Source organism: Synchiropus splendidus, chromosome 11 (genome assembly GCF_027744825.2).
Source record: "Synchiropus splendidus isolate RoL2022-P1 chromosome 11, RoL_Sspl_1.0, whole genome shotgun sequence".
NCBI classification, from domain to species: Eukaryota; Metazoa; Chordata; class Actinopteri; order Syngnathiformes; family Callionymidae; genus Synchiropus; species Synchiropus splendidus.
Genome location: NC_071344.1, coordinates 6,368,941 through 6,394,702, shown reverse-complemented (window position 1 = coordinate 6,394,702; position 25,762 = coordinate 6,368,941). Strand labels below are relative to the sequence as shown.

General features: G+C 41.8%; 2 protein-coding genes across 3 annotated transcripts; both read left to right on the top strand.

The window, feature by feature from the left end:
• Positions 1 to 6,571: 6,571 nt before the first annotated feature.
• Positions 6,572 to 11,362, top strand: simc1 (SUMO interacting motifs containing 1). The gene is made up of 10 exons (XM_053879531.1): positions 6,572 to 6,859; positions 7,790 to 8,590; positions 8,655 to 8,899; positions 8,982 to 9,051; positions 9,187 to 9,347; positions 9,505 to 9,597; positions 9,675 to 9,806; positions 10,046 to 10,202; positions 10,272 to 10,356; positions 11,031 to 11,362. Exons 1-10 carry the CDS (start codon positions 6,752 to 6,754, stop codon positions 11,237 to 11,239), a joined length of 2,061 nt encoding a protein of 686 aa, XP_053735506.1. The 5' UTR covers positions 6,572 to 6,751; the 3' UTR covers positions 11,240 to 11,362.
• A 737-nt stretch (positions 11,363 to 12,099) lies between these two features.
• cnot6a (CCR4-NOT transcription complex, subunit 6a) lies at positions 12,100 to 25,753 on the top strand. Of its 2 annotated transcripts, none has more exons than XM_053879479.1 (12): positions 12,100 to 12,249; positions 13,109 to 13,230; positions 15,162 to 15,348; positions 15,572 to 15,657; positions 15,755 to 15,859; positions 17,322 to 17,390; positions 18,449 to 18,606; positions 18,745 to 18,899; positions 19,111 to 19,265; positions 19,474 to 19,707; positions 20,719 to 20,921; positions 21,514 to 25,752. In XM_053879479.1, the coding sequence occupies exons 2-12, from the start codon at positions 13,119 to 13,121 to the stop codon at positions 21,727 to 21,729; spliced, it is 1,680 nt and encodes a 559-aa protein (XP_053735454.1). In that variant the 5' UTR covers positions 12,100 to 12,249; positions 13,109 to 13,118; the 3' UTR covers positions 21,730 to 25,752. The 2 variants fall into 2 exon arrangements, with proteins under 2 accessions (XP_053735454.1, XP_053735455.1); XM_053879480.1 differs by having other exon boundaries at positions 12,151 to 12,235; positions 21,514 to 25,753.
• The last annotated feature ends 9 nt before the right edge of the window (positions 25,754 to 25,762 follow it).

Below are 25,762 nucleotides of genomic sequence, written 5' to 3'. Positions count from 1 at the left end.
ACAATACTAACATCCTGTATTTTGGGTCCAGCTTCCTGTTTTGATGCGGTCACAGCGTCCACAAGGACAAATGAAAACATGCTTTTCTAAGGTCTGGTTCGAGAAAACACTGTTGGTCTTCAGATGACTTTTCATTGTCTACATTGTTGCAGTCAGGTAATTGTGCGCCACTCAGGCAAGACCTGGAGAGTTGTGTTGAATAAAAAAAAATCAGTAAAATCAGTCTAGACTCTGGACTCGAATCTCGAAACTTTGAATGAAACTTTGGTTCTTTCGGCGGCTGGTGGTGGCGCCTCTGGCACCTTTTCAGCTTTGACTAATGAGCCTTTATCCGCTCTGTTGTCCAGTTAGCACTGATGTCCTGAATCATTCATGTCCAATGTCTGGCCCGAGGGCTGCTTCCAGCCCCTTGATCCAATTTCATACCCGCAGCCTTTGTGGTTAAATGTTTTATGAATCAAAGAAGATTTACTGCAACTCTGGCTGGACCTCCTGATGGTCCGGCCTCTCTGTGAGATAAGACGTATCACAAGATGTTGACCTGGCTCGATAAAATCTGAAGCTCCATCCTTCTAATGAACCGCAGACTCAACCTCCCAAATGACATTTTAAATGGATTATTCCTTATAATTATATCAACGTTTTGCATCACCAAAAATGGCTCAGACAACCTTGAACGTCTTGCTCAGACTCCATTCTTCTTCACGAGTCGAGGAAATGTAAAAAAGCAAGAGGCAGATTTTTATAATTTCCTTGACAGCTGCCATGTAGGTCTTTGTGGCAGAGTGTGGATCCCTGGTTTTTGTGCTGAAATGTCTATAACCCTGCCTGATGTTGACCGCATGTCGCTGCTGTTGTTTTGAATATCTGAGCTGGAAACAAAAATCCTTAAACATTTTATAATCACGTCAATATGTAAGACGTTTTGCTTTTTGTTTTCTATTTATTGGCACTGATTTGAAGTCGAAGATAGTCTGTGGATGTAGGTGTGTGTTCTGTTGTGGATGAGGTTTAAATAATATGGAAGGCAAATGCAATGTGAATGAAACAAGAGCTGCTCTTTACTGAGGCTGAGGAATGAAACTGTTCATTTAAATGAGACGTCAGATGATGGATCTGAAATAGTTGCAGTGCATTATGGATACATGTGCTTTTATGAGCATGAAACCACCTGACATGCCTGAGGTCTTGGGGCACAGTGAGCAGAGTTTTGCATCCTTAAACAGAACTTCTCTGCGTCCATGACTGAACGGCTCGAAACAACCTCTTAATTTCTTAGATAAGATCCTGGCGGAGACGTTGGTTCTTTGCTGCCAGGCGTGTGGGTGTTTAGAATTGTCCAAATGAGAATTCCGAAACTAATTTGGTCATTATCGTTGGTTCCCATGAGTGAGATGCTACAGCACATAATTGAAGGCGAGCTCTAATGTCAGAAACGCAAAGCTGCAAGTACGAAGGGAGCGAACAAATCGTGTGGTGCCTACATACATTCAGCCTTGACGGCTGTGGCTCCTGTGCTTTCCTGTCTCAATCCTCTTACCTTCCTGTTTGCTTCTCAGGCGGCAGTTCGGGCTGAGCAGAACCCACAGCGCCGTTATGTAACGTTCCAGGAATAATCGACCTGCCGGTGTGTGTGGAAACCTCAGATTCGATTGCAGGTGATGTGTTCGAGAACGCTGTTTTTGTTCCTCTGCCCGAGCTGACTGTCACTCACCAGAGCCCCGGCTGCATGTAAAGTCAGTCCTTATGTGCCGCATTAACCTGGCTGTTGTTTGCACATGGACTAGCAGGGGGGAGTAAACAATGGAGGGGAGATGGTGTGACTCACTGATACCTTTACTCACGTTCCTCCAACTTTGAATGAGCTTTCGACCGATCAAACCTAAACCTGTGGCTTTATTTACATGTTAAATCTCAGTAAATATTCCTGGGGAAAAGGTGGCACATTTTGATGAATATATTTGAGAAAATAATAATGAATTGATGTATACTACACACACTATAAACCTATTTTTCAGCACTCCAATGTGATGTCAAAACCCAATATCCATGATGAAAATGACTTGATAAGATTTTCAAGCTTAAACAAAGAAAAGCTGTTCTGTGCAGCGAGTTGCTCATCACTGGAGCATTTCCACGCTGAGGTTTACGCTTATGAGAATAGAGTCAACTTAAACTTGTCGGTTCTGGAATCAAACATTAAAATGTGATTCATTACTTGTAAAATTCTAATCAATTAGATACCTTTTTTTGTCAAGTCTCAAAACATTCAAAAAACATTTCTATACACAGACAAAAATAAATAAATGCATGTAGTGTGTTGTGAGTCGAAAAATGTTTTTTTTAATACTAGAAGTGAGAACAAATAAAAAGGTTTAAAAAAAAAATGTAATTGTCAAATTGTGTCATTTGTTTTATAGTGATGACGTCAGTGTGTCATTTTCATATGAGTATCTTCTCCTATTAACAGTCAGTAGAAACATCTGGCACCAGCTCTCCAGCACAAGTACTTCTGGCTCAGCTTCCTTTTCAATCAACTGAGTGAAAAAACAAACAGTCCAGCACAAGGCCAGATGCTCTACCTCCTCCTCCATAATGTCCTGTTCTTGTTCCCTCACTAACAAGACCCGCAGATAATGAAACTTCTACTTCTAGCACACGTTCCTCAGTAAAAGTTACCTTTTCCTTGGAGGTGCTGATCCTCACCCTAAGCTGCTTTGTAATTGTTTGTCGGTGAGAGGAAGGAAGAGGCAGTAATGACAGTGAAATTACACTTCACAAATTGGTGTCTTACTAAAAGACACATTTGTGGAGGTGTTTGGCAAAGCTATAAACAAGGCTGAAAAGGAAAACATGTTTGTGTAGGGAACAGGTCGATCTGGCGTCGCTTATTGACCTGTGTCATCTTTCGTTTTTGTCCAGAGTGGAAGGAGGAGGGGAGGGACACCCTGGACAGCTTGGCCTTGACTGCCTATCTAACCTTCTTGCTTTGAGTCTTCTCACGCTAGAGTACACTTGTCCGCACGGGTTCACTGACGCATTCACAGTCTCAAAGAGTAATCGACGCACCACTTTGTGTGTGCGATAATTCAATGGATTTGAAGTCACTTACTTTCAGGTGACGTTGAACCTGTACATCATATCTCCGTTGTGATTGACACACCGACTCTTAATCCAGCGTTAAATATTATCTGGTCATTTTCCTAGCTGGTTGTCCTTAAACATTAAAAGTTTCCAGTGAAGGTTTGTTCAGATACGCAAAATAGTGGCAGGAAATGTAGTAAGTCAGGAAGAGAGTTTTTGGGAGCACCTCACTCTGCCGGATACCAGCTGACACAGCAGTTTTCATAGTACATTTCACCCACTGCCACAAGCTCCTCTTCTATGGAATACCAATGATGTGAGCTTGCTTGGTCCAAAACTCCATTTAAACAAGGAAAAGATTCAGATTGGATTCCTCTGTCCATAGCTTTATTACAAAGGTGAAAACATTTCCCTGCTATTATAACTTGCAGACGATGTCATGCAAGTCAATGATACCATGTATTGTACAGATTTTTCGACATTTTTATCTGAAGGTGCTGATCTTTCTTCCTAAAGAAAAGTGCTGTTCATCCCTCTTAAATGTCACAAGGCACAACTGAAGCCCAGTGGCTCTTCTCTGACTAATACAACTCTCTGTATTTCCACTCCTAGGATATGCAAAGATAGTGAGTCTTAAACTTCGACAAATGCAAACCTTTTCAGGGGTGTATTATGGCACACGATAGGTCTGGGGGTGTTAAAGAAAGATACCGTGGCACTTTCAGAGGAAGCAATTTACCAGGCTGCACAACAGGCTGCAAGCATCCAAGCCGGATTCATGAACAACTATTGACAGGTAAGAGACTTATTGCGTAACCCAAGGACAGTCAGGAACCGACGTGACACATGCAGCAAATGTTGGCTGTTTTTCCTCCACTCCACGCAGTCGGAGAACGTTTCCTCAATGTTGAAATGGAAGCCCCCTGATTACCATAAGCTCTTGCTATCCTTTCATCAGGTATTCCCCAGATTTCCTCCCACCCTCCAGCAAAATGGTATTCCACAGTCCATGCCGAGTTTAGATAAAACCTCTCCTCTAGAAACATCACTCTGTTTTGATGGCCTGGTTTGTCACTGTGAACGCTGTCTCGCGGCTATTATACATATTTATAGGTAAGGAAACGAATGATCCTCCACCACTATGTGGCTCAGAAGTGTGAAGCTAAGGTGCAGAAGAATATGCAATACTTGAAGTACGAGTGGGGGCTTCATCCAGGTCTCATTAAAATCCGAAGTTTACTCTCGCTACTTAAGATGTTTATAGTGATAGTTAAAGATGTCTAAGAGAATTGTATGTAACGTGTGTACATGAGGTGTTTGCACCCTATTTGAAGCTCTGTTAGTGGCAGCATCACGTGCTCTTTTAAAGCTCCATCCAGCATAGCTCAGGGTCTCAGGCTTATCTGAGCTCTTCATCTGGTTGTGGCCGTGTAAAGGAAGCTGAGAGGCTCCACGGGATCTCACACATCACCATCATGTTAAGTGAGAGGTACAATCACAGACTTCAAATCATATCACTTTGAAGAACTGTGACCTGGGAAATTGTGAAGAAACCACTGAGGTCACATGCTTGCCTGCAGTTTCTGCAGCTCCATGAAGTTAAACGTGTATCAGCCGCCCGTGTTCCGGGAATTCAGAAGCCTTTTTGTAACAAGTCTGAGGGAACGATAAATAGCCTTCTTGGTTCATCTTCCTCTTCATCATAAAGGTGTCACGAAAACAGGCTGAGTTAAACTGACATTTTCCATCAGTATAAATCTTAGCTAGACTCTTAAATAAATCAGGGTTATGTGTTGGCAGATGTACTTTTGTGACCTGCCAGAGAGCCGAGCTGCTCTGTCAGTGTCACTGAGTCTTCCAGACAGCAGACTGTGCACCCAGTTAACAGTGTTGCAGAGGTAGAACAGGTCCTTACCTCTTCTCTTTTTATCTGCTCTCAAACTACTTAACCTTCAACTGAATGATGTTGGAGTTATCAGCCTCTTCGCGAGGGAGAGAAGGTAGATAGCTGCAAATGAATGTGGTGCAAAATAATGGTTTTTTTTTTTTTTTTTTTTTAACACAACTCCATTCAGTTCTATCCTTAACTAATGTCTAATTTCTTAAAGCTTGTAGCTATGTTTGAAATGAAACTACCTTTTCTAAAACATATTGATAACAAAAATAAAAAAATGAAATCGTGCCAATTGAGATGAACATCAATAGATGTGAACTAATGTTGCAGGTTGTTGCAGAGGGAAAAAATCATGTTTAAATGACAGCAATTTTGCTTTCTTGGGGATTCTTATTCTGAGTGTTGGTGAGTAGCTCTCAGCAGAGGCAGGTATTCACCTGACAGCAAGAGTGGTTTCAGCCACACATAACCAACCACGTGGCATTTCAGCTATAAGTGGACCCATCAGTCTATATAGGAGACGTTTCAGCTTGATCCACAGTATCAAGAGGTTGTGTCTATACAGCTGCCATGAGTCACTCTGTCTGATACATTCTCTGACTCAAGCAGTCGAAGGCCAACCAATGTAACAGCTCACTTAACTTGGAAGTGTGTGGTCAGTTGTTGTGAATTGGATCTGTATTTGACAGGTTCCGTAGCATCCGATGCAGAACCACCAGATTCAGGAACAGTTTCATTCCTGGTGCTGTCACGTTGCTGAACGTTGGACAATAGCTGCAATACTGTATATATATATATATATATATATATATATATATATATATATATATATATATATATATATATATATATATATATATATATATATATATATATATATATAGTAATGTCCGGAGGACGAGACGGACGAGAATTAGATGCTTCTTTATTAAACGTGCAGTTGCTTCTTGCTCCAAAACTCAAGTCGCACGCACAACCTTTTACCCGGAACTCGAACCAAAAGCCCTGCACCTCACCACTCTCGCGAGATCCCCAACACACACACATCCTAACCATTACACTATATATATATATATATATATATATATATATATATATATATATATATATATATATATATATATATATATATATATATATATATATATATACACACACATATAGTGATATGTTTTGGTGCAATGACAATATAGAAAGTCAAAGTCAAAGAAATAAATAAAACAACAGATAACAACATTTAGTAGGTCGTTGTGGGAGATGTCAACAATTGACTCTGTTAAGTGAAATACATTTTAAACATAGAAACATCAAAACTGAAGGCGGAACTCAAAGTTTATGAACCATCTCTGCGGGACTTGAGTGCCTCCCAGTGGCGATAAAGCTAATGTACATATTTCCTGTAATCCTCTTTTTTTAGATCGTTTTCACGCCAGTGATTCAGATTAGTTTATGATTAAAACGAGTGTACTTCTTTATCATTTAGATCTTCGTCACCAATCAATGTGCGTTGTCGTCTGTTTTGTTTTACCGATCAGGGCTGGTAGTATCACGGCTAACCTCTAGAGGGCAACATACAATTGCGCGCATCGATCACCTGCATAGAAGAAGAGCGACCACGACAAAGTGTCAATACCGAGCGTTATCAATGTGAAAAAGCGGATTTAAGTGCCCACTATGGTTGGTTTTAGGGGAGAAAGGCGGTCTCCACTAACGCGGATGTACTGGCGTCGTTAGCCCTGGACGAGTGTTCCTCATATTGAAGTTCAAAAAACGATGGGCGATGTGATCATGATCAGCTCGGACAGTGACTCGGATGTGGAGGTCACTTGCTCCACAGATGCACCTGAAGTGGGTAGCTGTGTCGCCACCACACTCACAAAGGTACTTCCGTTCTTCGACCCTTCAAAGTTCCGTCTGTCTTCAATGTAAATATTCAACTGCCAGGTGATGCTAAGTTGAAGCTGATGTATGGGCTGTTCTTCTATGTAAAAAAAAACATGGATAATAGTGCTGCCTAGAAGTAGTATAACAGTACACGGAGCATCTGGAAGAATCAAGACAATAGTCACGTTTCATAAAACAGTCAAGCGTGAAGAAGGCTGCCATAGTTTCGCTTCCTGGTTTCGAATGCGTTGAGTGCGCTTCTCTAGACAAACACTGCTGGTACAATCGAGCTGAAGACATTTAAGACTCACTCTCGCTTCCAATCAGATGAAAGGACTGCAAATAGCTTCAAAGGCAGCTCTTTTTGACGAGGGCTTCGTTCGAATTCAATCAAACAGATCTGAAACACACATGTCCTGTCTCGCACTGGATTCTTCATTTCTCATTACCAGTACCTGTTAGTACCATGAAACGCAATTGTAGATCGATTTCTGCTGCATTCATTCACCCTAAGGGAAGTTTGTTGCCAAAAGTGTGCATCAAGTGTGCAGAGTATTATACTGTATTAACAATTACATGTGCATTACAAAGGCTCTTGATGGGTCTTTTTTTGCCATCCTGTAGAACAACTTGGGCACCACAATGGCTTTAGATAACATGAATTAGAAATTGTCTTTCTGTCTACATCAGCAAACGCAAACTCTGTAACTGAAGATACTGTCTTAAAACGTGTTTTTGAGTACTCAAGGCAACATAAACAATCTGACTACGTCTGTATCGCAGCTTCAGATTTAAAACAGTTCGAGTAACAAGCTCTCATCATTTTAGATGCTTTGATATTGAATGTTTTTTCGAATCTTGCGGCCGTTTGTGAAAATTTGGAAGTGCCATTTTTGCATGACTTGTAATAATTGTTCTTTGTTGCAGTGTATTCACAATGTTGACGTGAATTCGACACTGGCGCCGTCTAAACGCCACGAGTGGCTGAAGAGGAAACGGTCCCTTTCAACATCTCGCACCATGTTACTTGAACAAGAGGTAAAGTTGGATCAGCCTGTGAAGACAGACCCGTGTGATTCACCTGACAGTCTGAAGCCCTGGGAAGGAGTCTTGCATAGCACACGACTTCAGATGCCCAGTATCAATGCCCCAATTGGCAGGGATTGCTCGTCGGTTGATGACTTGTTACAACTGCCTGCTATTAAAAGGACTGCAGGAGAAGACTTGACTGAATCTCAGCTGACAGGAGGTGAAGCCAACTCCTCTCTGTTCTCAGTTAAAGACTCTTCGGTGATGACTGTTGAAGACAAGCAATATCACATATGTGCCTCCAAACTCTTCACCTCACCATCAACATCCAAAATTGAACCTGTGTCTTCAAATCATGTATCTCACGATCCAGCTGACACACTCTTCAAGTCCAGTGGTGACTCACGAACGAAAATCCAATCCGAGGCAGTCAGGAGTGAGGGCTCTTCAAGTCCTGCTAGTCCCTGGTACAAGTGCCTCTCTAGTGCTTCTCCGCTGTCTGAACTTGAAGAGGGAGACTGGCCGACCGTGTCGTACATGGACGACCTCAGAAACGACAGTCCTCCGTGTATCGAATGGGAAGATGACGATTTAAATTTGGAGAGCAGATTCCATCAGGACTCGAGTGATGCCTTTGAAGAGAAGACGCAGTTTGTGTGTCCAGTTGCTCTAAATCAGTTAATGACTGGAAAAACTTTGGTAAGACACTTTTCACGTCTATTCATTTTATGTTTTGATGATTAAAAAAGGTTTTATTTTTCAGACTCCAGTAAAAGACGAGAAACCCAAACCGTCCCAGTTGCTGTCTCGACAGATGCTCAACCTAATTTACTGTACAATCGATGAGAACTACACCGAAGGCACTTTGCAGCTTGTGTCAGACTTTTTCAAATCTGGTTGCCATCCTCCCAAAAACCTCACAATCCACTTGCTTGGCATACTGCTAAACCCACAGAGCGCTCCGTATCACTGCGTGTGTTCCTTCAACCAGTTGATGAAGATTCAAAGGTGAGAACAGCGATCCGTATTCATGTTGTTTCTGATCAAATATCTGTTATTATTTTTAGATTAAAGTAGATTTCTGTCACAGGCATCACATGGCTGACAGAGACACTGTTCCGTGGAGTTGGGATTTGTTGGCTTCAGTGATGAACAATGAGGTACTTGTGTTTCAATGCAGATTTATTGTGACAAAAACAGTTAGCATCCTGATATTGTGATATGACTTTTTGAGGTAGACTTCCGTTCATGTGTTTTCTTTTGCTTGCTAATGTTTATGGCTCTGGCTTTTGTAGAACCCTGCGAAGATGCTCAGAAGTGAGGTAGTACGCATGTTTTTGGAGTACGTTTTGCAAACAGTGACGGACGACTACGTGGAGAAACGCACCGACTCGGACCTTTGCAATTCAATTGCCAAAGCCACCTTGTCCTGTGAGCGACACTTCAGTCATGTCAGGTGAGTGGGGAAATCATTGCACATGTGCATGGTGTCTGGGAAGTAACGCCTTCAATCCAAACATTTTTACTAAACTGATCTGATCATCTTCGGATGAGATAGAAGGTTTGGGCCCCTTTTGACACTCAAGATTTGGAGTATATTTTTCTTATTTCAGGGATGTGATCGAGTGGATATTTGCGGCGATTGTGAAATCACCCGAATCTGAAGACAAGATCGAAGCAGCCAAAGAAAATGATGAAAATATCAGGTGGAATTTACGGTCACAAGTGGTTTGTCCAGTGTAAGGTGTTCACTGAATTTGCTTTGTCCCTTCCTGATACAAAGGATAGTTTCCAGTTTACAAGGAATGCTCGCCCTGGCGTTGGACGTGGATCAATGTCCCGCTCTCATTTCGTCCAAGCTGTGCCAGGAACTGTTCAACACGCTCATCACCTGCGCGCCTCGGCGAGCTCACAGGTGAGGACACCTCTAAAGTCAAGGATTGCTTTGCAGGATTTCCAGCATGATTTACACACATTTGCACCACTGCACCCACGACCGGTACGACTTGTGTATTTTCTTTCTTGAATTTAGTGGTTGCGGCTAATATTCCGGTGCACTCTATAGTCTGGACATTTCTGTATTTGATCACCATACTTTGGTTATCGAATGAACCATGCTGTGCTGTAAACTCGCGGTGTGTTTTTGTTCCAAAGGATGATGTTTCTAGAGAGCCTTCAAAGTCAGCCTCTGAGATGTAAGCTGCTGGAGCGGCTGCTGGAGTATTCCTGCCCAGTGAAAGTCTGTCTCCCCATGTCGCTCAGTCTGCTTCTACACTTTTTGCAGAACTGCTCTCCCATTCCAGATTTGAAGGTGAATATTGTCTGAGTTTAAGTGTAAAACTAACAACGGCGGCTTTGATTGTAAATAACTTTCCCTCAGGGTGGTGCTGAAAAGTGGCGCGATTGGGAAGAGCTGCTCCAACTTCTCTGGATGTTGCTACTGAGCTACAACAAAACTATGAAAGGTGGGGTATAGCTTTGCTGAACTGTCACTCCAAATGGGAGAGACACTATCTGGATATGAAATCCTTAATGTCTAAAGTAAAGTATACTCCTTTATAGTATTTCTTATGATAGTAAGGTAGTATAGTATATGTATATGTAGTGTTTCTTTAGTACAATCAGATATCTGGTTCTTGAGCAAATTTCATATGACCCGGAGGTTCTGTCCTAAAATGTATTGGTTTATTTTTCAAAATGAAATGACATTAATCATAAAAAATGGCCAATATAATCTGACCAAAATGAAAATATTCTATTGAATTTCAAGTTTTTCTTCCTCTTCAAATCTACCACCCATCTAGAATTGATATAAGTTACTTATTTAATTATTATGAAATAGATGCATGTGGTCTAAAAGTTAAAAATACAGATTCTGTAGTGACTGAATTTGAAATAATAGATTTCTGTTTCAAGCCGAAAACCTGGCAGGGTTTTGTGGGGCCCAACAGCGTGAACCACATCATGTGGTAACGCAGTGATGTAACTGGACGCTGACAGAAAGACATTGTGCTTTGCTTGCTTTTGATTACATCACTTTCTAATTCTGTTTGTCAACACTTTTTGCTACTTTCATTGGCAGCACAAGCAGCCATCTAACTTTGAACTTTATCTCCTTTTTTTCCTTGCTTCTCTCCAGGTTATCTCAGCACTTCGGCCTCTGAATGCAGCAACTTGTCCAGCAACATGATTTTCAAAAAAGAAGATAGACTGACAAAAGCTTCTGTCTGTGAAGGCGTGGACACCTTCCGGTCCAGATCCCGACATGACCTCGACAACGCTCCATTTCATGTGGAAGAGTCGCTCAGTTATCTAATGGAATACTTGTTAGCTGTTTGTCAGGAGTGAGTGTTTTATGTTCTATTTTAGATCCTTTATCTTTTTTACTAATACATTGTTGCACGAGTTTATGGTATTTCAATGATGATTTTGCCGCGTTGGCCTTGTAAAGATGCACTTTAATTGTTTCTCAAGTGTGTTCTATAAAAACATCTGTTAATAATGGCTGGTACTTTTCTTGTTGTGCTGTGAAGCATATGACAAAATACACAGTCTGGTGTACTGATCACAAGTTATATATAGTTTTTAAAGTTTACTCAGATGTTACTTGTTGACAACTGGCCAAATTTTGCGACACTGCCTGCACCTGTAGAGAAAGAGAAACACCGACAAACACATGAGACAGAAACTCCTGATTTTGAGAATGAATCTAGTGTAGAAAATGGACAATGATGTCTCCATCTTCATATGATTTGGGAATAATGTTAATAATCGACTTTCCTTACAACTTCAGTTAATACTCCTTTTAGGTAATTCCTGAAACATATGAATGCAGTAAATTAGTTGGTTAGTATACTATAATCCTAGTACAAGAACTCTCACAAGACTGTGAATTAATTTAGTTTTTGTATCATAAAAATGCATTGCATTAAAGTTGTTTTGTGTTTTACTTGCGCATTTAAAAATCATAAATAACATTTGCTGAAATGACACGCTCATCTTGAGCCGTTCGATAATAATAAAGATTTATTTTGACTTTTAAAAATATATATATGCTGCAGTAGGTAGTCACTTTTCTTTTATACTTTAGAGTCTGACTCAAGAATGTATTAATTCAAATGAAGGAAAAGGTTGTGTGGATCAATTTGCTTCTTTCGGAATTAAAATCAGGATATTATTAAGCGTAGTTCAACAGCTGGTTGGAACCTCCACACGGACCAATAGGAAGAAGCGTCTGTCGGCCGACGAAGAAAAAAAACCTCGCAGTCGCCATGATACAGCAGCGGAAACGAGTGTGAAGTGGCTAGAAAACAAAAGAGAACACGCAGTCGTCCTCGCCGTTTGGTATGCTCTTGCAGGTACTAACCCCAACCTCTTCTCCAGTCGTCCTCCTCGACTATCCGTCCCGTTTCCAGTTCAGACAGAATCTATCACGGCCGTATCGAGTGGATGAATTTAATCGCTACGAAGTCGCTTTTAATAATTGGATCTTGTTAGCTGCGGGTTAGCTGGCTAACATATGCTAAGCTAAATAGCTCACAGTTACTTGCAAATCGAGCGTCGGGTGAGAATTCGCCCTTTTAATCTCTGTTGAATCCATATCTTTTTCTGTTTTCGGATGAACTGGATGCAGCAAAGTAGCAGCGCGCTGTTCTTTGGCCTGCTGTAAATGCGCAAGGCTGTTATGTAAACAAAAAGATATTTTTATTTGGTCACAATTGCTGCCGCTAAGTCCGCGACGGAGAGGCGACATTTTCATTGAAATGTGCTTCTATATTTCCACACGTCGAGCGTGTTTGCAAGAGAGCAAGCTGGCGGCTAACTGCTAGCCGTTTAGCGTTTGTTTTGTTGGATGGCAACCTATTTAGGTTAAGCTAGCTAGGCTAATCAGATAGCTGCAATAAAATGATGGAAACGTCCTTCGGAGATTTCTTTATGCGATCCAATCGAAATACTACCAATGAGTAGATTTAATAACAGTAACATACGGGCGTATAATGCCGTTTGTTGATAGTGTAACGTTATGTAACGGCAGACAAATCACAGTCACGTTCGAAAAACGTAAAACGGTTGAACAGCTAAATAGGGATTTCGAACTCGCTTACTTTCCCCTGTGTAAAATGTGAGGTGGTATTGTTTGTTTCTTGCTCTTGAACTTTCCTTGTAATGAACTGGGAATTCAAAATGCTGTTTTACACTAGAAACTTTTTTTTCCAGTGTTGTAGGAATGCCCAAGGAAAAATATGACCCGCCAGATCCCAGGCGGATGTACACGATTATGTCCAGCGAGGAGGCAGCCAACGGGAAGAAGTCATACTGGGCTGAGCTGGAAATTAGTGGTATGTGTCTATGTATGGTGTGTGGGAAAGAAACCCCTCGCAAAACCATATGTACATTAGTTTCTTGTCTTTATTCACTGGTGTTTGTCAACATTTCATGGTTTGGTGAAGTATTCAACCCTTTAGCATATTTCATTTAAATATACTGCTTTGATATCACTATCTGAAAAGGTTGTTGCTTGAAAATGGTTATGAGGCATACAGTGAATTCAAGTTCAGGATGGAAATAAATTTACTTATTTTATTTGTATATTATAACGCCACTATGCGGTGGTCATAGTGAATTATATACTTTTACAAATGTTGATCTAATCCTCTGAAATTCCTCTTCTGTCAAGCGTCGACAATAATGCCTCGACATCTGTTTATAACAGGACAGATAACACTGCTGCTATTCGCACTGTATTTTCTCTCACAGTTTCAAAGAGTCCTTTTTGTTTTGTCCTTTTTCACTGTCATTATGTGGAGAGGGAACGCTGCTTCTGTGCATACCTTTCTGTTTCACCCCACAAGTGTGAATATTCCTCAGAGAAATCTGAGTCTGTCATGAAATCTGCTCTCCTGGTGTCTGTGATGCTCCATTCAGGGGAAAAAAAAACAACCCCCCTCCTCGTCTCCTTGACCTTTATTCACTCCCAAACATTAATTGAAACAATGTCACAAATGTTGCTCCGATTGAAGCTACCAGTGTCAGCCATAGCTTGTGTGAAGTAGGAACTGCATCAGGCTTGATATTTGCTGCTTGGCTTCTTTAAATGACTTGGGTGCCAAAAGGGTTGATACAGCTTGTTTTCCTGTCGGCTCATATTGTGGTTATTAACAGTCTTTCGGTCCCATTTGCAGAATATATTCCTGTATATAATCCAGCTTTTTGGTTTCAATGTGATTTTTGAGTGAGTTAAAATTGTCTATCAAATGACTGGATTATAGCGCTCATGTAATGTATTCTCTGTCCTTCCCTGCTCTCCTCTCTTTAAATTCTAACTGAGCACACCAGACATAAGTGGAATGTTATTTGCGGCACAATTCTTGTCTCTTGTTTTCCTCAAATCACTATTGGCTGCTTATGAAAATCACAAGATGACCCTTCCTCTTTATATGCCAGGTTTTGCTGCTATCCGAAAAGTGATTGCAATTTTATAGTAAATAATTGAGGATGGAGTGAGTCAGTTTTTTTTGTTTCCTAGAAGCGGTGTATAATTTGGGTCAGTGCATTTACTGGTTTATTTTTTGTACCATTTCCTCGTTCATTCTCTGGTATAATACACATGGCCTGCTACAAATTAGTGCAACTCATTTCAGTGTGTTTTTTTTTTTTTTGAGAAATTTTGATATTTCCAGTAATTGATTTTATCAAATATTTCATGAATACATTTGTGTTCTCATAGACATATCAGACAGTCTATTTATCCTACAACTTACTGTCACTGGCTTATCGTTTCAAAATCTGTGTGTTTAAATATTGAGATTCTGCAGTTCATGTCCGTCTGGGAAAACATCTTTAGCAGCTCAGCATGCTTTATCAGTTTAATCTCAACTCTATGAAACTTGCTAGGACTGAAAGCTGATTAAATTACATCATCAAATGGCTATTTAAAACACCATGTCATGTGATCTGCTGGACGGTTGTTGGACCTGTTGATTGAATGTGCTACATTCTAAATGGAATACCTTTCTTTGAATTTCATTTTGCTGCATTGTGACTTTGTGGCACTTGTTTGGTGGCATGAGAACTTTATAGACTCGTTCATGTTTACTTCTCTGCTTAAAAGGGCATTCCTAATTTACATAGGCCTATTGGACACAGCATAGGACTTGAAGACTTTTGCCTTTCTGTCTCATGCAGAGTTTGCAATTCAGAATAAACAAACAAAGCATGTTAATGTGCATATGACATTCTGTTACTGACATTTGTCATATTCTTATTTCAGGACGTGTAAGGAGTCTCAGCACGGCCCTTTGGTCTCTCACCCACCTCACTGCCCTGCACCTCAGTGACAACTCTTTGTCACGTATCCCGCCAGACATTGCCAAACTACACAACTTGGTGTACCTGGATCTCTCATCCAATAAGATCAGGAGTCTGCCGGCAGAGCTCGGCAACATGGTGTCTCTCAGGTTAGTAGTGCAGCCTAGTTGTAACATTATCGATGAAATGTTACGGTGAGCATAACGTGGGGTTTAGCTGAAGTCTTGGTGCTTAAATCTATTAATGGTTTTCAAATTATAGCGGTGCCAGACATGCTGATGGATATCCTGCTGATGCTGTTTGAAGAATGTTATCAATGATGCTGCTTTAACAAAGTGGACCCCCTTTGATTTAAGTGTCTGTTGTCCACAGGGAACTGCTTTTAAATAATAACCAGTTGCGGGTTCTGCCATTTGAGTTGGGAAAACTGTTTCAGTTACAAACACTGGGCTTAAAAGGTGAGTGGCTTACCAACGTGTTTTGTAGTTTTCTAGCCTTAAAATCCCCTTTGTTCTCAGAGATTATGGAACACTGTCTTTTTTTTTTTTTAACTAGGAAACCCACTTGCACAAGAAATTATGAGCCTCTACCAGGAACCTGATGGCACGCGAAGACTGCTCAACTACTTGTTAGACAATCTGGCAGGAGCTATCAAACGCAGTGAGTCCCTTTTGTTTGATTTAATTACAGCCCAGTAACCACCAATTGAGCTCATGAATTAATGCTCCTTAAAGACTTTATTTCATTACTGAACATATAGTTTGTGTGATTAGCTTCGTTCCATTTCTGGTGAACTGTTCTGTAAAATAAGAAGCATCTTTGCCTTGTGTGATCCTTTATTTGTAATCTGATATTGGTGACACAGCTACTGCAATCCTATGACTGGGTCACCTTTGTTGTAACAGCGTATTGTTTGCCTTTTCATGCAAAAATGCATTTATGTTTATGCTTGAACAGTTGACTCAAAGTATCCCTCCGCCAAGGACGCTCAATTTGATTTTGAAATCTGAACTGTTTCCACTGTTATTGTTTCATCACGTGTTCTCCGCGGTCAGAAAAGATACATCTTTTGTCTTTGAGAAAATGCAATGCTGCAGCAAGTAGACACAATTAAATGGTAGAAAAAAGGCTTATTTTGAACTATAGCATGTTAGTGGTTCCTCAAATGCAGAAAGACAAGGAAAATTGAAACTTTAAAAAAGACAGCCTTTTCTTGATGAGCCTGCCCTGATAGGATCTTTAATGTTTGGAGCATAAAGTTGTCACATGAGCTTCCGCATGAGCCAATTCATGGGTTGGGGTGAACCTTCGTACTTTCTGTGTGTATGCACAGCAGAGACTCTGTGACTCTAAATTGTCTGTAGGTAGTTGTGCGTCAATGTTAGTCTAGATATTTCCCTTTTCGGATTCCCCCTTCCCTTTCCCAAGCTGCTGGAGTCTATCTCAGCTGTCTAGGATACAGGCTTATATGCAGCAATTTGCTGCTTACAAACATGCTTGTAAAATGATTCAGTAATCCCATGCAAAACATGAAACAATTCCTAGCTTTCACTAGATCTTTTATTGCATGAGTCTTATCTCTTCGTGTGCCTACCTGGCCACCTGTTATCTATTCTTTTCTTTGCTGCAGTCTGACTGACACAATGTTTAGGGGCAGTTGTTTTGGACATTAAAATGTTGCAGATGAGCTTTGTAGCATTGTCAAGCTTGGAATACATTTCATTTTTACATTTCATACTCTGTGCCTGACATGTTCGTACTTATGGCAACTGTTGAGTTGACACTACTACTAATCGATGTTCTAGGAAAATAATGGAGCTCCCTTTTGCGGTTGTCACAAGATGCACATTTGTACATGTAGTTCATATGACAAAGGCCTCAAGCAACCTTTCTGTTGTGTTGAGAGATACTAAACTCTGAACATCGACTAATTGGAAAGGCTGAAAATGTCGTCTGTATCCCCTTGAATTTCAGAAACGTATGTTTGAAATTTACAATGAACATTGACTTTGACAACTGATGCTCCTTTAGAAAAGAAATAAAGCATTTAAATACATAATCTCAGGACCTTGTTGCTTTTTCTGTGGTCATGAACACCAATGGATCTTTTTTCTTTTTGCAGTACCAACAGAGCAGCCTCCAGCCCGCTCTTGGATTTCTATCTCGGAACCAGACAGAGCACGGCCTTCAGGTAAGGACAGCATTCGTGCAATCTCACTTGAGCAAAAGGCCTGAGAAATGGCTCAACTTCTGTTGCTGAACAGTGTGGAAGGCTGTGAAGCATGAATGCATCTCTTGCACATTGAAGTTCTTGTTACCCCGATTCCTAATTACGAGTTCCTTTTCCTGAAATACATTTTTCTCCCTGATCATAAAACATCTGCATTTCATCATGTTAACAACTGTGTGATGAAAACATGAAGCCATTGCAATTTTTTACAAAACATGCCCTGAAGCTTTAGTTTCAGGCTATTGTCTTCGGCTCTTGGCATTCATTATATTTAAAATGGTTTGCTGTTTGAAGGATATTCATCTTTCAACAATGACGACTAAAGCAGACATTATAGATTACTGTTATGGTGTGGTGTTTTGTTCGTGTGTTCGGTGTTTGTGGAACTACCACAAACGCATGCCAGGAAATCCGATTAAAAAAAATGTAAAGTATGTAAAAAAAAAGTAAAAATGTACTTTTTACAAAAGTATTTTGTAAGTGAAGAAAAGACATGTCTGAGTTTCTTCTCCCAGAGATGATTCCAAGCACAATGGTTCAGCTGCTGCTTTAGAAGCCAGTAAGAGAATCTTTTCTGCCTCCTAATCAATGTTGGCGTATCACTCTTACAATATGATTTAATAAATTGCCATCTTAGAACTTTTCTTGGATTCCCCAGTCAATTTTCTGCATTTGAAGCAAAGAAGAATGTGTTTCAGACTCCGCCATGGTCTGGCAGATTCTTGCCTTAGCGATTCATAGCACAGCCTCATCTTGTATTAAAAATGATTGACAGGCCAGACTGTGCTACGTCCTAACTGAGATAAATGTCCCTGAAATGAGACGTACACGGGTTTAGGAATGATGAAGATTCACCTTTACATGGAAAATGTAGTTGAGCTAGTTAATATCTCCTCAGCAAATGTATGAGGAGAAATGATCTCCTGTATAAGAATCTGACCTGACTTTCATTCCAATTTTAAGCCTGGTAGAAAGAGGTCTTCTTCTAACCGTGTGTTAACTCTACTGTTCTTCTTCAGCCCTCTTCTCAGTAATGTGCTACAATGTGCTGTGCGATAAATACGCCACGCGGCAGCTCTACGGCTACTGTCCTTCTTGGGCTCTGAACTGGGAATACAGGAAGAAGTCAATCATGCAGGAGATCATGGGCTGCAATGCTGATATCATCAGTCTGCAGGTACAATTAATTTTTTATTGCTGATGAACTGTTTCAGTAACAACTCCCTGTTCTAGTAGGATGTTTGACATGTTCTTGTCAATCGCCCATTTGTGTGGAATCTGTCCCACAATATCTCTGATACACTCTCTCTTACAGGAAGTTGAGACGGAGCAGTACTACAATTTCTTCTTGCCCGAGCTAAAAGAGCAGGGCTACGACGGGTTCTTCAGTCCAAAGTCTCGAGCTCGGACAATGTCTGAGTCCGACCGCAAGCATGTGGATGGTTGTGCAATTTTCTACAAAACAGACAAGTATGTGCAACTGATATGACACTTTTTCTAGTTGATTGATTTCAACGGTTACCCTGAAAATAACCATTTTGCAGCAGAAAAAGACGTATGTGAGCATGGTAAATTGTTCTGACATAATGCCTGTGAAGAGCATACTAATCTTTTTGACTACCTCAATCAGGGTCCTGAATTCTGTTCTAAAATGCGATCCCTTCCGCTTGATTCCTGCCAGGTTCAGTGCAGTGCAGAAGCATACAGTGGAGTTCAATCAGCTGGCCATGGCGAACTCTGAAGGCTCCGAGGCCATGCTGAACAGGGTGATGACCAAGGACAACATCGGTGTGGCCGTGCTGCTTGAGGTTCGCAAAGAAATGATGGAAGCCTCCTGTGAGTACAGATGGAAATCTTGGCTTCCCTACTCAGTGTCTGGCAGCGCCAGGTTTTCTGTTTCGTGCTTTACTGTGTGCTACATCCCTAACACTTCTTCTAATCTCGCTAATCCTATTAATCCTGAATTCTCTTTTCCTCAAACAGGCAGTATATAATACCAAGGAATCTTATTTTGTTTTGCATTTCCCCTTACTCCGTTTTGCAGCTGGAAAATCACTGCATGGTTTTGAGAAGCAGCTACTGCTGGTGGCTAACGCCCACATGCACTGGGACCCAGAATACTCTGACGTCAAGCTGGTCCAGACCATGATGTTCCTGTCAGAGGTGAAGAGCATAGTCGACAAGGCCACACGCAGCCTCAAGTTATCCTCCGTCTCGGGTGAAACCAACGCCATTCCACTTGTCCTGTGTGCTGATCTCAATTCTTTGCCTGACTCTGGTAAGTACAGTCAGTTCCCATGTCAGTTAGAATTATAATTTGCCAAGTAGTTTTTGGAAGCTTTTTTGTGAGATTTTAGTCTGCTTTGTAATTAATGAGTTGATTCGTTTTTTGCAAAACCACCTGTGAACTTGAAACAATGGGTGATGAATATTAATGGCAGACTGTTTAAGCTTTGCTAGAAAATGGTATGCTTCACTTCAGTATTGGTATGTTGTGTAGGTAGTTGAGACTGCCCTTAATGCAGTCTCACTTCATTGCCATGGTTGAACAGTTTGATATTGTGTACACTGACTGAAATTTAGTAGTGGGAAGCATAATGGTTGTGACTTGGGCATAATGCCGTTGATATGTTTTAGGCAACAGATGTGCAGGAATGATTGTTGATTGTTGATACTTGAATCTCAGGGGCAAGAAGTTAGTTTTTCTTTGCCGCATGACTCTTATGATGTTGTGCTTTATTTTTTGAAACTCATACAGAGCAGTTGACTGAACTATCCCCTACTCCTGTGTAGTAAGGAGTGTTTTTTGAACACAGTAACTGAACAAAGGGGCCTTATTTGTTGGTGCTCTTTCAAATGATTCATTGTATCTGCTTTTATTCCATATAGATAAGAAAACATACATGTTTAGTTACTTGCATTGACTCCATTTAGTGTCTCTTGCGCTGCAACTTTCAGCATAAAAGGGTAGATGTTTGAAAGTTGTTGACTAGTCCAAAGGTATCAAAAGCGCTCTTATCTACTGCGTGAGTCATGGGCACAGGCGGCTCAAAAATCTTGATGCAATTTTTATGATCTGCTAAATCAAAGGTTACAGGTTTGTTTTACAAAAATCAGTTCTACTTTGCTCCGCAGCTCACACAGTCAGACCAGATTGTACTACATTGGGACAAGTGTCTGTCAGCTGCTAAGTTGATTTATTGTCAGGTTTTACTGCACGTCACTGCCATCTGCAGGAGTTTAGGGGTAAAATATGACCACTTGTGTGACATGGCCCCTCTCTGCCCAGGCGTGGTGGAGTACTTGAGTAGTGGTGGAGTGGACTGCACTCACAAGGACTTCAAGGAGCTCCGCTACAGCGACAGTCTGACCAAATTCAACTGCAATGGCAAGAACAGCACGTCCAATGGCAGGATCACTCATGGCTTCAAGCTGAAAAGCGCGTATGAGAATGGCCTGATGCCTTACACCAACTACACCTTCGACTTCAAGGTAAAAGACTTGTTCTCAAATCAATTCATGCGATTCCTCCGTGCAACCATGTGTTTGTACTGTCTGTGGTAATGTCGTGGAAAATACCTGTTTGCTTGCTAGTCATTGAGCTCATCAGTCAGTTCTCGACTGCTGCATGACTGACTAGCTTGAATGGCTCTTCATTTTTTTTCTTCATATTGATGGCGCTGATTTGCTGGCAATCGTCTGGTTTGAAGTTACTCTTGAGTCAGTGCTCCCACCGGGCACCTTCTGTGCCTCTGAACTCATCCCTGCTGCCTTTTACAGCCAGTCCAGAGCGTTTCCCTTTTCACTGTGCATGTCCGGAGACAATACTCGGTCTACAGGGATAGTGTTGGCGAAGCTGAGGTTCATGTTGGAGACCCTCACAAGGCACTGAAATTAATAAGTTGCTCACTTGATTCTCACTTGCTTGATTCTCTCCACGCTCTCTGTCTTGGAAGAAACTGAACGGTGTGTGTGAGCATTAAATTCAATGCTGATTTGGCTTCCTCAGCTGGGGAGAGTGGTCAGCCACGACTGGTCTTTCCTCCCACATTTCAGCGTCGATGACTCTTGCTTCTCTTCTCAGGGTGTCATCGACTACATTTTCTACTCCAAGCCTCACCTGAACGTGCTGGGTATCCTGGGCCCTCTGGACCCCCACTGGCTCGTAGAGAACAATGTCAGCGGCTGCCCTCACCCCCACATCCCCTCCGACCACTTCTCCCTCTTTGCACAGCTGGAGCTGCTCCTGCCTAACGTGCCCCAACAGGTCAACGGGCTCCACCTGCCTGCACGCAGGTAGTGGCTCTCAGCTACAACAGCAGGGGGAGCTGCGCTCGCAGACTCTCCTTTTTCAGCCCTCCTCCCTCCCACTACCAGCTCTTTCCTCCACCACACCAGAGGAGGAAGGCAAAAACACAACCTGTAAAATATTCGTACAGTGAGGTCTGGCCAACAGGGATTTCGTATGATGTTATAGATATTCTATATATATTTTTTCTTTTGTTCTTTTTTAACTGCTGGGTTAAGTCCAGTTTGTGTATTAAATTTTGTGTTTTGGACTGCCCTTCCCTTCATATACACCCGCCCATTTCTGCCCACATTAGCGGGGATGGTAGCTCGTTCAGATTAGCTCGGAGGAAAGGGGTTTCAATTGGCCACAGGGAGGATCCGCCCCGCCCCTCAAAGCTCCACAGCTGCTTGTCTGTCTGTCCTGTAAAAAAAATCTGAAGCCAGCAAAGACAGCAGACGTGTTTTTAGCAGACCTCCGTCCCTCTGCACGCCATGCAGCCATCCCGCTGGTGCAGGCCCTGCGGGAAGCGCTGGTCTGTTGAGCTGGTCGTCTCTGTGCCGGGTGGTAAATCTGGCAGCTGGTTTAAGGTGAGATTCCTGCTAACATTCTGTGGTGCTGAGGCCCTCCGCACGGTCACGGCCTCCTGTGGTGCTACGAGAGTCTTCACCTTGAACTCCTGGCCCTGGTCAATTGACCACCAGACTCAGTGACGCCCCCCTCAACTGCACCCATGAGGCGCGTGGCTTGGGGGAGCTACCATCCTGCCTGTTGACTGTTTCGACCCTGCTTGCATAGTTGTTTGGTTAATCTTGTGCTTGCACCACCCCTTTACTTTTGAGGAGCGTGGGGGGGAGGGGTTGGGGAACGGTAGGGGGCTTTGACAAATACTTTTAAGGCAGAGAGAGAGAATCATGGATGACTAGCAGGAGTAAAACCAGCATTCCTCTCGCTGTCCGTAGTTCAATTCCAGCGACTCACAAACATGCACAGACAATTTGCAGGCCACTCTGTAGCATTGTCTCCGAGGCCAGTAGTTTCCCATCACACACAGACGGAGCGGGCTTTTCTTTCCACAAGTGTTTGTACAGAGTATAAATCTAGACTCAGTCTTTACATGATTGTATATGAACCACAAAAGACCTGTTTTCTGGCGTTTTTTGTACCAAGAGTAAATTATGATCAGATTTGAATAAGATTGTATTGTAAACTAAGGCTAAATTTTTATCCCGTTGCGATGAATTGATATTACCAGCTTGTACAAAAAGACATAAGAAGAGGTTGTTCACGGCGTCCCCTGTCACAACTTTGCACTCCCTAAGAGACAAACTGGAATTGGAGCCTCAGTATTGTTTTAATGCCCCTCATCCTGCCCTACTTTTGATTTGTCAGCAAATCGCTGCGATTGTAAATAGAGTAAACACTGCTTGCTTTTTTTTTTTTTTTCTCCCCCTCTTCCGCTCTTTCCCCCTCTCATTTAACGTAGCCGTCGCCCCACAGCGCTGCCGTCAGTTCCTCAAACAAGCGACAAAGTTGGCCCGGACACCAACACTCTTCGATCCGACACATTTCCACTTGTATTAAAAAAAACAAAACAAAAGCATCGTGCCTCACTGTAGCAGTCGTCGTCTTGCACTATTTGCATCTGACACACGCCTGAACAACCTTTTCTCTTATTTTTAAATACTGTCGAGACATTTGTGAAGATTTTATGTCCTTTTTGTTCCGTGTTGAGTTTGCTTTTTTTATGAGCTGTGACAATGTTGTGACGATCTGTATATCCTTCCTCTTCACCGAGCTCTCTGGTTTGATTTACCCCCGCCCCCCTCCAACCCCACTAACAAGCCTCTCCTTTTGAAAACGCGTTGTTATGAATTCACTCTGATTTTGTATCTCGCTCTAGCCCTGCCAAACATTTTTATTCTCTAAACTCCATCCATCTCATTTTAAATCCTCCCCCCAGTTGTAGTTACCCCGATATCCCTGCTGCCACCTCCACTCCCCCCTGTACACCCCTGACCTTTCTAAGCCCAAGCTGTGTCTTTTAAATCTTTTTGTTTTTGGCAACCACTTTGTATAGATCTTGTCACTGAGGCTGCAGTGCCAACTCTGGACCCCTGCCTGGGTGGAAGGCCCTCTCAGATTGTTTAGGGATTCATGCAGGAGCAGTGACTCCACCACAGCACAACAGTAAGAGATGAGCACTTAGTTCATTTGGACACGGCTCCGTCACGCAAGCGTTCCGAACGTGACCCAAGATCACTCGATTTGAATTAGTTTCATTTTAAATGGCAAAGGGAGGAATTGATAATCGGATCCCAAAATCAAGGTTTAACCTCACCATGTTTTTAACCTTTTGTTTTCCGGCAAAAAAAACAAGATGTCCAGCTTGACTTTTTTTTTTTTTTTTTTTTTGAATGGCATTAGAATTGTAGTAGATTTAAAGCCTAGCTTTTTTTGTAAAGTGTGAATAAAAGTTTTATCATGTTTCCTTTCTAAAAACATACTGAATTGTGTTGTTGATGTGTAAATCATGAATTCTACGATGGTGTTACGTTTGCTACATACATGTTTTTATCTATACTAGGTATATTTTCCCCAGTATAACTCCCTCTCCCCTCATTACGAACCAAAATCCTTGGTAGAGTTCTCGATTAGATCTTTGTCGGGCCGACCGTAGAGAAGATGAATGTTGCTGATGATGCCTCGCAGACGGAAGGATTGAGCGCGTGTGAAAACCTGCAGCGTTATCGGTGAAAATTCCAAGAACAGGGATCTTCAACCTTTGTTGTTGTTACTTCAGCTTTATTTTGGATGTTGCTGGGCGCCGGGCCGGAGCGCCGGCGTCTGTAGGTTTAGGGCAGCAGAGCTGTCCCACTCGTGGTGGCGGTTCGATGTGTTTGTAAGACTTAAGCTATTGCCGCTGGTCGATAGACTGGTCCTGTGATGATTTGTATTTTTGAGTATCTCTAGTCCATCTCACTCTGTTCTCGTGCATCACAGTGGTTGACTCTGTTCTGCACTAGTTTAGCTACTTGACGTCACAAATTTGAATCTCTTTGGATGTCCCCCCTTCCTGAATCACTGTTTTATAATTAGAGTTGGAAGAAGAAGAAGAAAAAAAAAAAGCAAAGCTGCAGGGTTGATTTCCCGGCGGCTTCAGCAAGTGATCATGTTGGCTTCGTGCTTTTTTCACTGTTGCTTGGCGTCATAGTTGTCAGAGCGTTTTTGTTTTTTTCTGTTTCCCTGGCTGCATCTCTTTGTCATGGTGCACACCAAAGCTGCTTGTAGTTCCCCGTCACCAACATCCAGCCATGAACTGTAGGGCTGTAAGGAAACCGAGGTACTCTTTAGTCCCTTTCCTTCAATGACATACACACATCGCCATCCTTCGCACTGTCGGACCGTTTCGATGCATCGTTGAACACTCAATCTTGGCAATAATACTCGCTCACACACACACCATGTGTTTTTAAATCTGGACAGAAATGTAGCTTTTCCATCTTTGTACGCTTCATTGTTGCTACTTTTAATTTCCTGCTCCCCGACTACCCCCCCTCCCCCTCCCTGTGCCTCCCCCCCTGTATATTTGCTCCCCCTCTAGTGGTAGTTGTTCAATGATCAGGATTGTCTCTTCGTAGTCAAGCCGAGTACTTATTATTGAACTGTCACTGTGTTTATGCACTGGACCAACTATTGTTTACCATTCATGAAATACCAGCAAGAAGGAAAAAAAAAAAAAGAAATATGGCAAAGCACTTGCACAATGTTGTAGAATGTCTATTAAACCAGATAAGAAATCAAGGCAGCTGTTTTCGAATCAACACATACTGTTTTAAAATAGAATCTGAATGGTAAACAATGACTTCTCTTGTACCCCTCAGCCGTCCGCTCAGTTCTTCTGATTAGTTTTCAGTTTTTTTCTCTTTTTTTTCTTGGTCGACTACAGGTTCCGCTTGTTTCCTTTACACCTACCTATGTATTTTCCTACTTCTTGTTGAAAATAAATTCTATATTATTCGTTTCAAACTGTGTCACTTCTTAT

Bases quoted from the DNA above. Each gene is read 5' to 3' on its own strand.
- simc1 (XM_053879531.1), top strand. From the start codon at position 6,752: ATGGGCGATGTGATCATGATCAGCTCGGACAGTGACTCGGATGTGGAG. The intron at 6,860-7,789 runs GTACTTCCGTTC...TCTTTGTTGCAG, and splicing joins TCGCCACCACACTCACAAAG to TGTATTCACAATGTTGACGT. The intron at 8,591-8,654 runs GTAAGACACTTT...TTTATTTTTCAG, and splicing joins TAATGACTGGAAAAACTTTG to ACTCCAGTAAAAGACGAGAA.
- cnot6a (XM_053879480.1), top strand. From the start codon at position 13,119: ATGCCCAAGGAAAAATATGACCCGCCAGATCCCAGGCGGATGTACACG. The intron at 15,658-15,754 runs GTGAGTGGCTTA...TTTTTTAACTAG, and splicing joins ACAAACACTGGGCTTAAAAG to GAAACCCACTTGCACAAGAA. The intron at 18,900-19,110 runs GTATGTGCAACT...GATTCCTGCCAG, and splicing joins ATTTTCTACAAAACAGACAA to GTTCAGTGCAGTGCAGAAGC.